The sequence below is a fragment of the Chelonia mydas genome, chromosome 3 (assembly GCF_015237465.2).
Source record: "Chelonia mydas isolate rCheMyd1 chromosome 3, rCheMyd1.pri.v2, whole genome shotgun sequence".
Taxonomy (NCBI): domain Eukaryota; kingdom Metazoa; phylum Chordata; order Testudines; family Cheloniidae; genus Chelonia; species Chelonia mydas.
In genome coordinates this window covers 16914121-16928606 of record NC_057851.1, presented here as the reverse complement: position 1 = coordinate 16928606, position 14486 = coordinate 16914121, and the positions used below count along the sequence as shown (strand labels likewise).

Below are 14486 nucleotides of genomic sequence, written 5' to 3'. Positions count from 1 at the left end.
ATCTGTTTGCCAACAACATAGATGATGCCTCAGTTTCTTCTGACCTTCAGCTGATGCTGAAAATTCCCAAGATTTAAGTGAAAGAGAAGGAAAAAATGGGGCAATTGAAATACTGTTTAAAAAACAAAAACAGTGGAACTCATTTCCCATGTTCAGACTCAGTCCCAGCACACATTTTGTCTTTGATAAATAATAATAATCTCTCTCACATTTAGTCAATGGGAATTTTGACATTGGCTCTAACCTTCCACTCATCCCTCAATACCTGTAATTTAACAAAGTTCTGGTTCACACAATAACGATCATAAATTTGTGTTTTCATTATTTAAATTACCTACATTGTGTGGTTTACAGCTTCTTCATCTCGAATCAGTTTTGAATCACAACATAAATAAAAATATGCAGCAGTTGGGGTGAGAAGAGCCATGCTGACCTGTAGGGAAGAAAAAAGGTTAGGGAAAGGAGAAGTTATAGATGAGATCCTGGGGGAGGGGCAGGAGAGAGGTAATCGAGGAAGGAATAGAGGGGAAGGAAAGAATAAAAAGGTTATTTAACATTTTTTTACAGTACCACACTGCAGGTACCTAGTCCAGTTTTGTGATTTATACATATTTTTTCTTCACTTTTGTTGTAAATTTGAATGTTTAAAATTTCAGCACAATAATAACTTGAGAATGATTCCTGTTAACGTCATCATCATTATATTCTTTGAGCTTATTAGCCAGGATATGGTTATTACCTCATAAATCAGGTGCATTTTCAAGTTACCATTATAATCTACCCTGTGTCATGGTTCAGGCTCCCAGCCTCCCTGTGACAGGCTCCACCAAAGAGAGTGAACCAACCCTGATCCACCTGTGGATGGTTAATTGGATAAGTAGCTGGGTGGTAGCTAAATAGTTAAGGAACACTTTTAAAGGGTTATGTGGGCTCAAGCAGGAGCCCAGAACAGAGAGGGGAAGCTCTTGGGGAGAGAACTCCTTGGGGAAGCTGGGTAGGAAGCTATTTCCAGTCATGCCTCTTGGGGAGAGAAACTGTGCCCAGTACACAAAGAGAGAACGCACCAGAGGAGAGAGACTGTAAAGCTCTCTGGGCAGGAAGGCTTGGGAGATACCCTGAATTAACAGGGGAGAGACTGCAAAGCTGCAGGCAGTGGAGAAGCCTGAGGACTTACAGCAGAAGAAGGCTTGTTTACATACCATACCATACACTACCCCTCTTCCCTGAAGGCTGTATACAAACTGCATTGAACTTGGGAAACAGAGGCAGAAATTTAACTGCGGTTCCACACTGGGGCTCCTAGGGTGAGTGCCTGCCATTACATCTGAAGGGAGAGTTTACAGGGGCACTGTCAGGTAGTTTAGGCCCCAAATAAAGGCTGTTTGGAAAAAATGTTAAAACTTAATATCAGTAGGCTTGTTTTTATTTGTTTAAATTATTAATTCAGTGAAAATAATTTTGGGCATGAAGCTGGGCTGGAAGTGCCACATAGGGAACATAACAGTGATGGACACATTAGATATACTGTTATCCCATGTTGACTCCGGTGACTAGTCAAAGTTTGGGTCCCTGGGCATGTCCTGGTTGGGTGTAGAAATTGCTGATGGAGTCTGGTGTTTTCTTTGATGCAACCTTGCTTACTTACAAGGAACATACAAAGTCCTCTTCCAAACACAGGAGGGACCAAAACCAAAGGAACAGTTTCTTAGTTTACAGGCTGATGCTGCATTCAGCCATCACCTCCAACCTCGATCGCTCTCTAGAGTTCTCAAGGGTCTCACCATACTTACAGGCTGCTTGCTTGGCTTTCTTGCTCAGGCCCTAAGTCTCTCTCTTTCTGCTGTCCCTCGCAGTCATGCAAACGCTTGCCCAAAAGATACTCAACAAAACCCCTCCACTCCAGCCAAAACTACCTGGTGGGTTCACATTTTTCACAACCCCTTTTTTCTTAGCTGTGGGGCTTGTGATTCTCTTCACAGTTATGTTAATTGAAGGGTGTGCTCACACCCAGTCTCAAAGAGGTTGATGTAATCACCAGTACCTCACAGCACAACAATACTTGTATGTAATTTAAGAACACCTGCTGATGATTGGTTAGCAGCCAAGATTTGAACCCTCATGTTTCAGAGAGAGGATCATAGAATTCTAAGAGGGTTCTTTTATGTTTCAGAGCAACTGAACAAAGAGGTACAAGCCACTTTCCCAAAACTCAGAAATATATGAAACAAAGAGTGAACAGGTTTCAGAGGGGTAGCTGTGTTCGTCTGTATCAGCAAAAACAAGGAGGAATCCTTGTGGCACCTTAGAGACTAACAAATTTATTTGGGCATCAGCTTTCGTGGGCTAAAACCCACTTCATCAGATGCATGGAGTGAAAAATACGGTAGGCAGGTATATATATTACAGCACATGAAAAGATGGGAGTTGCCTTACCAAGTGTGGGGTCAATGATTGAATTGGCCCCGTTAGCACTGACCCCCAACTTGGTAAGGCAACTCCCATCTTTTCATGTGCTGTAACATATATATACCTGCCTACCGTACTTTTCACTCCATCCATCTGATGAAGTGGGTTTTAGCCCACGAAAGCTGATACCCAAATAAATGCGTTAGTCTTTAAAGAGCGAACAGTTTGTAACAAAAGGATTTTCCTGTTGTGAAAAGTAATCATTACAGAAGACTAAAATTCAATTATATGGCTAGTGCCTTTTATCATGTCGAACTTTTCATTCCTTTTCTTCTGAAAGTTAACAAAATTATCACAAATATCTCCATAGGATGTTACATTCTCTTAGTATGTTGCCTTCTTACAAGCCATTAATGTTTTTCCTGTTTGTAAATGTTTAAGTCTTAGTTTGATTTAAAGGAAATGATTGGGGTCTCTAATGTGAAATTCTGGTTTGCCTTTTTTCTGGAGCTATGAATCAGTTTTGTGTCTAGTATTACACTGAGATATATTCCTTTCTTGGCTGCATTCACTCTCGTCTGTTAAGATAGCATGGTGTCTGCTGACAAGTTGGATGGATCCTTGCCAAAGGACATAGGTTGTCAGGCACGGATGGTTTTCGGTGGCAAGTTTTCATAACATTGCAAATGTCATCTCCTCTGCAGGAAGTCTTTCTGTGCCAATACTGAAGTATTGGCACCACATGCCACCAAACATTTGATCACACCTGGCTGCTGATACGTATGTGTCAAATAATAGTGGAGACATAAAGTTCAAGGACAATTTTGGCTGCCTGCAAAAAGAGGTTGTATTGCAGTAAGCGCATCCAAATGTCAGTAACAGCAAGATACTGGCAATTCTCTAATAGATGACAACACCAGGGGGAAAAGTAAATCTCAGCAAAGTGAATCTGAGACATTGTGGAATGACCTCAGGTTGGTAAAAAATCAAAGGCACAAAATCACTAACCCACAACCGTGTGTGTGTGTGTGCAGTGCTCTTTTGTGTGAGGTAATGGAAAAGCAGCTCATATGTTCAACTTGAGTAACATCTGTTACGGTCTACCTACACTAGAGGACTGCACTATGTGAATGCTACATTTTAGGTTTTCTAAGGGTTACTCAGCCCCTCCTCCCTGAAGATAGAGAAGGTGAGGGGGAGGCCTATTTGTGTGATGTTCTGTCTTTGGGGTTGAATAAACTAGGTCCTGCTGTTCAAGATATAAGCTTTATTGGATTTATTAAAACCCTCATTCAGGGGAAACTGAGGCAGGGATGCAAAGGTGGCACTGCTCTGAGCTGCCAGGAGGCACTCTAGGGATGAGGGCTCCCATTACAGCCAGCCTCCAATCTTTTTTTGTTAGCCACTATCACTGGCCATGTCTTTGCTCTGTACAGTAGCATGCTCAGTACAATTCCATGGTATAATCTGACCTTTAGTTTGATGTGGAGACTTCTGTTTGACCAGATGTTGTTAATCCTTTCAAAAGTGGTGTTTGCTTTTCCTAATCTCTTATGAAATCTTTATCTTAGCCACCTTCAAATGTCATCACACTTCCTGGTTACAGAACTCTTCTACCCCTTCGATTTATTTTCCATTCACATACACCTTTGCATCTGTTGTCCAAGTTCCTATCTTCATAATTTTGGCTTTATCTGCATTTACTTTCAATCCAATTTTGGCTGCTTGCTCTTCTCTCTCTGACATGAGGGCAATAATTCGTACTTAGTAAAGCAATGTTGTCGGCAAAGCCAACATTATGTAACTCATCTCCACTATCCCATTTTACACCTTTTGTTGCTCATCACACAGTGTATAGCTAATGCAAAAAGGATTGGTGATAATACACACCCTTATAACTTCAGTTATAATATCAAACCACTCACCCAGCCCGGTATTTGATCTTACTGCACATCTGCTTCCATCATATCAACTCCTTATTATGTTGATCAGCTTGTCTGGTATTAACTGCTAGCAATATTCCACAGTGTCTCTCTGTGGATACTATCTTGTTCTTTCTTAAAGTTGATTAAGATGGGGCTTTGCCAAACAGTAGCTTTGCTGATGATCTGTTGAAGAGTGAGTATCTGTTCGCAACATGATCTCCAAGCCTATTCTTCTCGTAACATTTCATCCACTGTCTTGTTCATTCTATTCAGCATAACAGTAGCCAGTACTTTGCCCAGGTCTAATAACAGCACAGTATCTCTCCAGTGAGTGCATGGAGTAAGATCACCCTTTTCTGGCAGTGCAACGATGATACTGCTATTCACAAGTACTCCTCCTTGTTTTTACAAAAACTAATTTCCCCTTGCTAAATACTCACATCTTCGTGTCAGTTGTTTGAAATGGGCCACCTTGTTTACACTGGCCTCATTAACACTACAAAAGTGACTTCCACTCCTTTTGGTCAACTGTTGAGAATTGCCTACTTCCAACTTAAATTGAATTGGCTCGTTAGCACTGACCCCACCACACATGCTTGATAAGGCAACTCCCATCTTTTCATATGCTGTGTATTTATACCTCCCAATGTATGTTCCACTCCCTGCATCTGATGAAGTGGGTTTTAGCCCATGAAAGCTTATGCCCAAATAAATTTGTTGGTCTCTAAAGTGCCACAAGGACCCCTCATTGGTTTTGCTATTCTAAGAGGTGCAGCATAGAACTTGCAGCCCAGGAGGAATGGGTACTGCTAAGGTGGCTTTAAAGCATCTTTGTGCCTTCTTGACCCCTGGTTGTTCTGGTGGGTGGAGTGGCCCCTGGTGTAAATTAGGGAGCCTGTCTAAGTTACAGCTGCCTCCCTGGGCTGCCCTGTGGACTGCACTGCTGCCTGGAATTTCCACAGTGCTGCATGCTACGGGCCAGCTGTTGACACACACTTCCTGCTTCCAGCCCCACACCCAACACATCTCCTATACCAGGGCTTGTAAAGAGTCCTCAGAAAGCCTCTCAAGGAATTGGCTGCTCTCAAGGAATTGGCCCCCAGCTGGATGAGATTTTTAGAGCCCTATATGCAGCTTTGGCCCCTTTACCCAGTGTTAAAGGGCAGAGACTACCTTAGTATAAGAGTACAACGGTACTGGACTTGGAGAGGCCGCATTTTAAAAATCTCTAAAAATTACCTAAAATTATTTTTACATACTTTTTTCCCCCCAGCAATGCTGGGATTTTAAAGTCCAAGATCTTGTGGCCTACCAGTATTAGCCATATGCTACTGGGAAAGGGGTAGAGAAATTCTTACCTTTAAATTGATGGTTTAAGGCTTCCATTGCTGGCCCTGATAAGCCATGTGATATTGAACCTTAAATCTTTTGTTAGGGGGCTTATTCCTTCACCCGCTCACTTCCCTGGTCCTTCTTGCATGAACAGAGAGCAACAATACCCGAAGTCCAAAGGTGCAAACAATTCAATGTTTATTGGGGTGAACTTCCAGCAAGCAATGATTCCAATTTCCTTCCTTAATGTCCCCCTTCCCAGCTCTGACACCACAGAAACTTGCCTGTGTCCCTGTTCCCATTCCCCCCTTTAGCAAAACATGATTCCAATTCCCCCACCCCCATTCCCATTCCCCCCTTTTCTTCCTGATTGACTGCAGACTATATAGTAAAACTTGAGTTCTGCTTAACCAATCATTTTATTGAAATTTAACTAACCAATCCTAACATATTGTAACATATTTAACCAATTATATCCCACCACCTTAATTAGTTTACACCTAGCAAATTAATTATACAGCAGACAGAAATGATCACAGAATCAGACAGAGATTATACAGACAATAGGGAAATGGGGACTACAGTGATAGAACAACAAATAAAATGAGAGGTTTCAAGGTTCCTTCCCCACTCTGACCTCTAGGGTACAGATGTGGGGACCTGCATGAAAGACCCCTAAGCTTATTCTTACCAGCTTATGTTAAAAACTTCCCCAAGGCACAGATTTCTTTGTTGCCTGGGGAACCAGCTTAGGTTAAAAACCTGATACACTGCCACCATCAAGCGATTTAAACAAAGAACAGGGAAAGAGACCACTTTGAGACCTCTTCCCCCAATCCCTACAACCCCTTTCCTGGGGAAGGCTTAATAATAATATCCTCACCAATTGCTACAGGTGAACACAGACCCAAACCCTTGGATCGTAAAAACAATGAAAAATCAATCAGGTTCTTAAAAGAAGAATTTTATTTAAAGAAAAGATAAAAGAATCACCTCTTTAAAATCAGGATGGTAAATACTTTACAGGGTAATCAGATTCAAAACACAGAGAATCCCTCTAGGCAAAACCTTAAGTTACAAAAACAGGACTACACATTCCCTCCAGCACAGCAAATTTCACAAGCCAAAAAACAAAAGAAAATCTAATGCATATTCTAGCTAGATTACTTACTAACTTTACAGGAGTTGGAAGGCTTGCATCCTTGATCTGTTCCCGGCAAAGGTATCATACAGACAGACAGACAAAACCCTTTGTCCCCCCCTCCAGATTTGAAAGAATCTTGTCCCCTCATTGGCCATTTTGGGTCAGGTGCCAGCGGGGTTACCTTAGCTTCTTAACCCTTTACAGGTGAAAGGATTTTGCCTCTGGCCAGGAGGGATTTTATAGCACTGTATACAGAAAGATGGTCACCCTTCCCTTTATATTTATGACACCCCCCCCAAATCACAGATAGGGTGAAACACTGGCTGTGATTTCTTCCTGGAGCTCTAGGAGAAAACAGAGTTAATAAGACACATGCATCTCTAAATATACTATTAACTGTATAAAGACTAAGAATATTTTCCACATCTTAAGGACAATTTTAACCAGTAGATTTTGGAAAGCTTTCACCAGAGAGTGCATCAGCCACTTTGTTAGAAGCTCCTGAAATAAATGAGGAATTCACATTCCAGCTATTGATAAGTAAGTTCTTGCCAGACAGGATGCTATCAAACTAAGTTTCCTTTTACGTCTTCTAGGCACTTCCCTTTCTCTGGAGGTGATAGGCATTATCAGGACAGGATTGTATTCCTAACAGCCCAATAGCACCTTATTTCAATGTGACCAGTTTGGAATGTAAGGATGTGACCGTTCGCTTCCCAGCTTATGGCTGCCTCTGCTGCTTAGCCAAAGGCCTTAGCCTAAGAACAGGGCCTCAGATGTCACAGTGAGAAAAGGCCTTATACAGGCAGACAGTGATTTTGATTCTTTCTTTTATACCTCTATAACTAGCTAAATAATAAACATATACCTAACTTCTTAAAGTATAGGCCTTTGCAGACAGGCCTGTATATCTATATCCTAACATCTCTCATTGGCAGAAGACTGATTATTGCCCATCTTGAGCCATGGGCCTATGTAATTTTGAAAAAGAAATCCCACACTTTGGGGGAATAGAAAGAAACATGTCTTTTATTGCGCAGCACTGTGGAATGTTAGAATAAGTCCCAGGAGGAGATTCATTAATGGGGAGACTGCAAGTGAAATGAGTTGTATGATAAATGCAGTTTATCACATAGATTTTACCATATGTCTGCTATATAAACAATGTTACCATGGTTCCCAAGGTGCAGGAAAAACACTTCTCAGAGATATTCACAAAGACAAAGATTCAAACTGTGATGATAAATGCTTTTAACAGATTTAAGGACTAAAACTTGTAGGAAAAAGATTACATAAAAATTCATCCTTTGCACTCAAGGAATGAAGGATGAAACAGGTATGCCTCTCCATACTTTCTGTCAGTGCATACCCAGTATGACAAACAGGAGCCCACACACAGAATGGACTATAACACTTCACCCTTCACTCCCTACTTCCTGGAAAAAACAGTGAGTTTATTCAGTTCCTTTGTTGTTCCTTCTCTCATCCTCATAATCGTTTGAGCTCCCACAAATCTGTCCAACTGCTCCCAGGATGTGCTTGTAATATGTAATAGTGTCTTCAGATGTCTTTGATCCTTGCTTTACCTTGTTATTTTTTTTCTTTGTTGCATGCTAAATAGTTGTTTTCCTGGGTTCCACTATACAGATCCTCATGCCAGATGAGACACTGACAGAGCTCTTTTAACAGTCATGCATCTTCACATAAAAATCACGTATTTCTCCAAAATAGTGCAAGTTTCTCTAGGATCCACTGGAGCAGCAAGCTCTTGCCAAGCCAAAAAAGTGATTGCTTTCTGTGTATGTTAATAAACAGAAATGAACTTTAAAAAACTTCCTTCAGTAACACCAGCTTTTAGTGCAAAATGTGTACCTGTTACTGCTGAGTTGCCCCACCTACTCTTGATATTTATCCATTATTGTCATCACATGATTTTAACTTGCCACTCCAAGAATATCTTGAACAGAATTAAAGTACCAGCTACAGAGGAACAGTTTTTCCTCACCCACTGCTCAAATCCTGCCACAAGCATTATTAGTGTCAGATGAAACAGACATGAATCTAGATCTGATCCTGCAGAACGGACCACGGAAGCCCAGATAGACTCTAACTACTGTGGAACTGTGCCACATGTATTACAGTTTCAATGCACTGAATGTATGGGAGACAGTTTTCCAGTCATGCAGTTTCTGATACTGCAGAATGTCTTTTTTTATTGTCTCATAACAGAAGGGCATTCTCATTCTTCATCCTGAAATTATGTCACACTGCTTGGTGGTTGCATAGAAATGCTGTTTTTGCAGGAGTGACTTCCACAGGCTTCTGAACTGTCACTTCCATCCCTTATGATTATCTCTTGCTTTGCTTTGAACATTAATGGAACAAAGCCTTCACTGTCTGCAGTGAGAACAATCCAAGAAGAACCTGTAAAGAAATTGAGCATTAAAGAAAATGAATGTACTGATGTGCTTACATACAATATACAATCACACTTTAAAATAGGACGTCCAGCATATTACCCTTCCTTTTCCTCTGCATTAAAACCTTTTCTATACTAGCAGAATTCATATCTGGCAATCCACCGTAAGTGATGCTTCCTCAATGGTAACATTAATCAAAGTCCTAGTGTACAAAGGACTCAGGCATTTTTACTAACCCTGCTTAGCGATCAGCAAAAACTGAATTTGTTTTTCATTATGTCGATGCCCCCTAAGCACCCCCACTTTCCTCCTCAAAACTTTTTTGTCTAGCCTTCCACAGCTAACCTGTGCTCCAATGCCATCTACTTCTGCTCCTCCATCTGCTCATTCCCTCCTCCCAAATGATGAAGGAATGACAAAAATTAAAATACAATGTTAAGAAACTACCTGTGCTATATTTGTTTTGGAGATAAATAGAAACTTCCATCTCTAGGGCTTTCAATCTAGCACTGTTCAGCAGCTCTAAATTCTGGTGATATGCAGAAGAAAAAAATGACTTTGTATTTTTTCCCACTCCTAATTATGATTAGGGCGGTCAATTAATCACAGCTAACTCACGTGATTAACTCAAAAAAATTAATCACGATTAATCACAGTTTTAATCACACTGTTAAACAATAGTATACCAATTGAAATTTATTAAATATTTTGAATGTTTTTTCTACATTTTCATATATATTATATTCTGTGTTGTAATTGAAATCAAAGTGTATATTATTTTTGATTACAAATATTTGCACTGTAAAAATGATAAAGAAAAGAAATAGTATTTTTCAATTCACCTCATACAAGTACTGTAAAACAATCTCTTTGTCGTGAAAGTGCAACTTACAAATGTAGATTTTTTTGTTACATAACTGCACTCAAAAACAAAGTCCACTCAGTCTTACTTCTTGTTCAGCCAATCGCTAAGACAAGCAAGTTTGTTTACATTTAGAGGAGATAATGCTGCCCTCTTCTTATTTACAATGTCACCAAAAAGTAAGAACAGGCATTTGCAAGGCACTTTTGTAGCCAGCATTGCAAGGTATTTACGTGCCAGATATGCTAAACATTTGTATGCCCCTTCATGCTTCAGCCACCATTCCAGACGACATGCTTCCATGCTGATAACGCTCATTAAAAAAATAATGCATTAATTAAATATGTGACTGAACTCCTTTGGGGTGTGTGTGGGGGGGGAGGGGAATTGCATGTCCCCTGCTCTGTTTGACCCACATTCTGCCATATATTTCATGTTATAGCAGTCTCAGATGATGACCCAGCATATGTTGTTCATTTTAAGAACACTTTCGCTGCAGATTTCACAAAACACAAAGAAGGTACCGATGTGAGATTTCTAAAGATAGCTACAGCACTCACCCAACATTTACGAATCTGAAGTGCCTTCCCAAAATCTGAGAGGGATGAGGTGTGGAGCATGCTTTCAAAAGTCTTAAAAGAGCAACACTCCAATGCAGAAACTACAGAACCCGAACGACCAAAAAAGAAAATCTGCTGGTGACATCTGACTCAGGTAATGAAAATGAACATGCATCTGTCTGCACTGCTTTGGATCGTTATCGAGCAGAACCATCATCAGTATGGATGCATATCCCCTGGAATGGTGGTTGAAGCATGAAGGGACCTATGAATTTTCAGCGCATCTGGCAGGTAAATATCTTGCGATGCCGGCTTCAACAGTACCATGAGAACACCTGTTCTCACTTTCAGGTGACACTGTAAACAAGAAGTGGGCATTATCTCCTGCAAATGTAAACAAATTTGTTTGAGCGATTGGCTGAACAAGAAGTAGGACTGAGTGGATTTTGTTTTATTTTTGAATGTAGTTTTTTTTGTACATAACTGTACATATGTAAGTTCAACTTTCATGATAACGAGATTGCACTACAGTACTTGTATTAGGTGAATTGAAAAATACTGTTTCTTTTGTTTGTTTTACAGTGCATATACTTGTAATCAAAAATAAATATAAAGTGAGCACTGTACACTTTGTATTCTGTTTTGTAACTGAAATCAATATATTTGAAAATGTAGAAAACATCCAAAAATATTTAAATAAATGGTATTGTATTATTGTTTAACAGTGCGATTAATCACAATTAATTTTTTAATTACGTGATTAATTGTTATTAATTTTTTTTTAATCACTTGACAGCCCTAATTATGATATAAAGAGGTCTTGAGAGGGTTTTGTTTTTGTATGTCTGGTTTTTACTATTGCTTGGTTTTTACCTTAGAAATATCAGGACTGTCAAGTCTTGTTCTTAGTGGGTTTGTGGGATGACTTGTTAGAGGTCTCAGAAATGGGGATTTTGAGCTTTCATAGTCCTCAGTTGAAGAGGTGTGTTGTTGAATCTCTGACAGATGTCTTTTCTCCCAAGTGTTTCTCGGGCATTTATATTAAATAGGTGATAACAATAACAACAAGATTTTTAAACTGACTGAATAAAAATCACTTCTCCTCTCAATTATGTTTCACCTGTATAGTATTTCTGATATCATAAACCTATTAGCTCTCCAGTTGTCCAAAGTTTCTCGCGAAAATGTAGGGTAGACCGATCTGAATTTCTAATGTTTTAAGAAAAAAAAAGAAAAAGCAGAAAAGAAAGAAGAAAGAAAGAAAGAAAATCAAAACCATTCAGGCTTGCTTCATGCATCATATAGACGCAGAAAAGAATACTAACCTATTTTCTTTCCTTTGTAAGTCACCTTTTAAAATAAAGCAATATTTACTGTGTTTGTTTACTGCTAGTGGGTCTTTTCCCTAATGGGCTACCTATTTGTTATCAGAAGACATAACATACACATATATAACAATTTGTCTCTATATCCTTTGTTTTATTCAGTTGGACATTTCAGAAGAAAGAGCACTGACAGCAGTACCACTCTGGGAACTGTGTGCCATATTATTGATAAGGCCAACTTGTCCCGTAACTATGGAATAGAGGACCTTGAATAGCATCTTTGGTAGGCTATGTTTCATTGTGTATATTTTGATAGTTCTTATAAATTTACTTTTCTACTCAAAATGAAAAAGATTATGGAAGTGTAAAAACCCTAAAACCCTGTGCTTGATTTTTTTTTCAGTTGCAACATCGTGTATTTGGCAAAGCAAAATCACCTTTCCTTATGCTATTAACTAAGCACTTTCACAAGCTGCTTCACTATTTCATGTTGTCATGTCACCTATAACATCATAAGAAGATTGTCATTCCCAGCCATGAACATTTAATCTTTTTCTGTTAATACCTTCTTTCTAATTCTGGACAGACTTTGGAGTCTATAAACTAGAGGGCTGTAATTGGAAACGCTGCCACACAAACCAACAGAACTGTATTATCAGCCGAACTGATAAAACCTGCTTTTTTATTCTCTTGTGAGTTTTTGTCCCCATTCATTTGAAAGTTTGAAAAAAATCACAATTGCAATAAGTTAACACTCGTGTTATATTATATCCCACAAAATGTTTTGTTACTTAGAGATAGGGTGGTGCAAAAAGTAATCTTAAAAATACTCCTTTACTTTACATAATTATTACAGATGACCTGCAGAAGACTGAGACCTCCAAATATGTGCTGTTACCAATGCTGTATTTGACAGGCTGTATTTAGTGAGGGTAATGGCATTATGCTACTGGACTTGAAGCACAGGGCAAGGCTAAGTTCATTCCTGATGTAATTCTATTCATTTCAGTGGGTTTGCGTCAGTATGAATTTGGCCCACGGTTGCAGATTAGCATTTCAAAATGTTCATTCGAAAGAAAAAAAAATGGAAACCATCGCTGCAAACTAAGGACATTTGTCAAAGTGTCCCATCTAATTATGTGGCATTAGAGGATGGGATGGAGCTGAATAACATTTCTGTTAACCCTTCAGTGTACTTTTTGTGTTTTGTTGCAAACTGGAAAATCACCCCACATTTGTAGTACAGTCTGCTAATGTTCACAAACATGTCACTTGTGCCCAGGCCATCTCATGGTTTTGTGTCAAAACTATGCAAAACTTGTGGTTTTACAGGGTTTCAATGCAAAACTAGGTGAAACTCAGCAATTTTGATGGATTATACTTTGAGCTTTGTAGCTCACCTGAATCCCAAACTCAAAGGAAAACTCAGGGAGTGCAGCCTGCCCCCACTCCCGGTCAGTTCTTCAATTGATGGAAGAATCACATAAATCCCTCTGCTCTGAATCTGGTAAATTTTGCATGGTTTGAGAGGGATTCTTGGTTCAACAACTCCCTTTGCTCTTTCAAAAAAGGAGTCCATTTGTAAGAGTGTAACAGCACACTGGACAGAAGAGACATCTGTAGGTGCTTCTGTGTTGTGGCATTTGTCTTCTGTAAAACCTGGGGCATCAAAATGAAGAGTGTTGACGTTAACTAAATTATCAGCCTTTCTTGTTCATTTTCATAATAATCTCTCCATGTCTTTTTTTTTTTTTTTAAATTAAACAGGTGAATTTGGTGCTCTTAAAATCAAGAACTGATAGTGCTGGCCAAAGATGGGAATTCATCACCTCCTCCCCATGCTAAAGCCACTTTGTGTTGCTGCAAAGGGATCTCTCTGAAAATACCAATTCCACAGAGGGCCTCCCCAGCAGGTGAACAGTTGGCATAGTTGGCTCTACTCCACCACCTGCAGCCACCTCCAGTACAAGAGGTATGCTGACAGAGGGAGAGATGTCTTATGTCCCACCCATGCTTGGCTGCTGGAGCTACTCAGAGAGACCACTGCAGCCAGGGTAAAAGTTAAGGCAGCCCAACACCAAACCAGTTTCAGGGAGCCACCATTCTCAGTTTTTGCACTGATCTTAGCATCAGCACCAGGATTAATCAGGCCTAGTGTAAGCAGGTGCTGTGCAGATTTTCCTACGCTGGTCTGTCCTCACTGACAGCACCTGTGCCATCCCTCTGCTGGTCTCTGTTTAGAGGTAAGTTGCCAATCATAGCATATTACAGTCAGGAAGGTTTCTTAGGTACAGAATGGAAGTTTTGGTCAAAATGAGAGAGAGAGAGAGAGAGAGAGAGTCCCACCCCAGAACTGCCAATAGCCTGGTAGATGTGGGAGAGCCAAGCTCAAGTACCTCAAGTATCTGATTCAGAGCAGGGATTTAAACCTAGGTTTCCCTCATCCCAGGTGAGTGCCCTAACCACTAGGCTACTGGGGCCAGGATTGCTTTTGCTCTCTGAAAATTTTTGA

The 14486-nt window shown here is 39.9% G+C and overlaps 2 protein-coding genes across 2 annotated transcripts in view; both read right to left on the bottom strand.

The window, feature by feature from the left end:
- LOC102937504 (WD repeat and coiled-coil-containing protein) overlaps positions 1–6906 on the bottom strand; it is a 29261-nt gene extending 22355 nt beyond the window's left edge. The window contains exons 1-2 of the mRNA XM_043542195.1: positions 6835–6906; positions 339–433 (exon numbers count right to left, since the gene is read on the bottom strand). The gene's annotated coding sequence lies outside the window, so the exon portion shown is untranslated. The remainder of the gene's footprint in view (positions 1–338; positions 434–6834) is intronic.
- A 1323-nt stretch (positions 6907–8229) lies between these two features.
- Positions 8230–14486, bottom strand: part of LOC102939517 (WD repeat and coiled coil containing) — a 30898-nt gene continuing 24641 nt past the window's right edge. Inside the window, exon 3 of the mRNA XM_007061439.3 lies at positions 8230–9231. Coding sequence (XP_007061501.2) covers positions 9065–9231 — 167 coding nt within the window. The 3' untranslated portion in view covers positions 8230–9064. The remainder of the gene's footprint in view (positions 9232–14486) is intronic.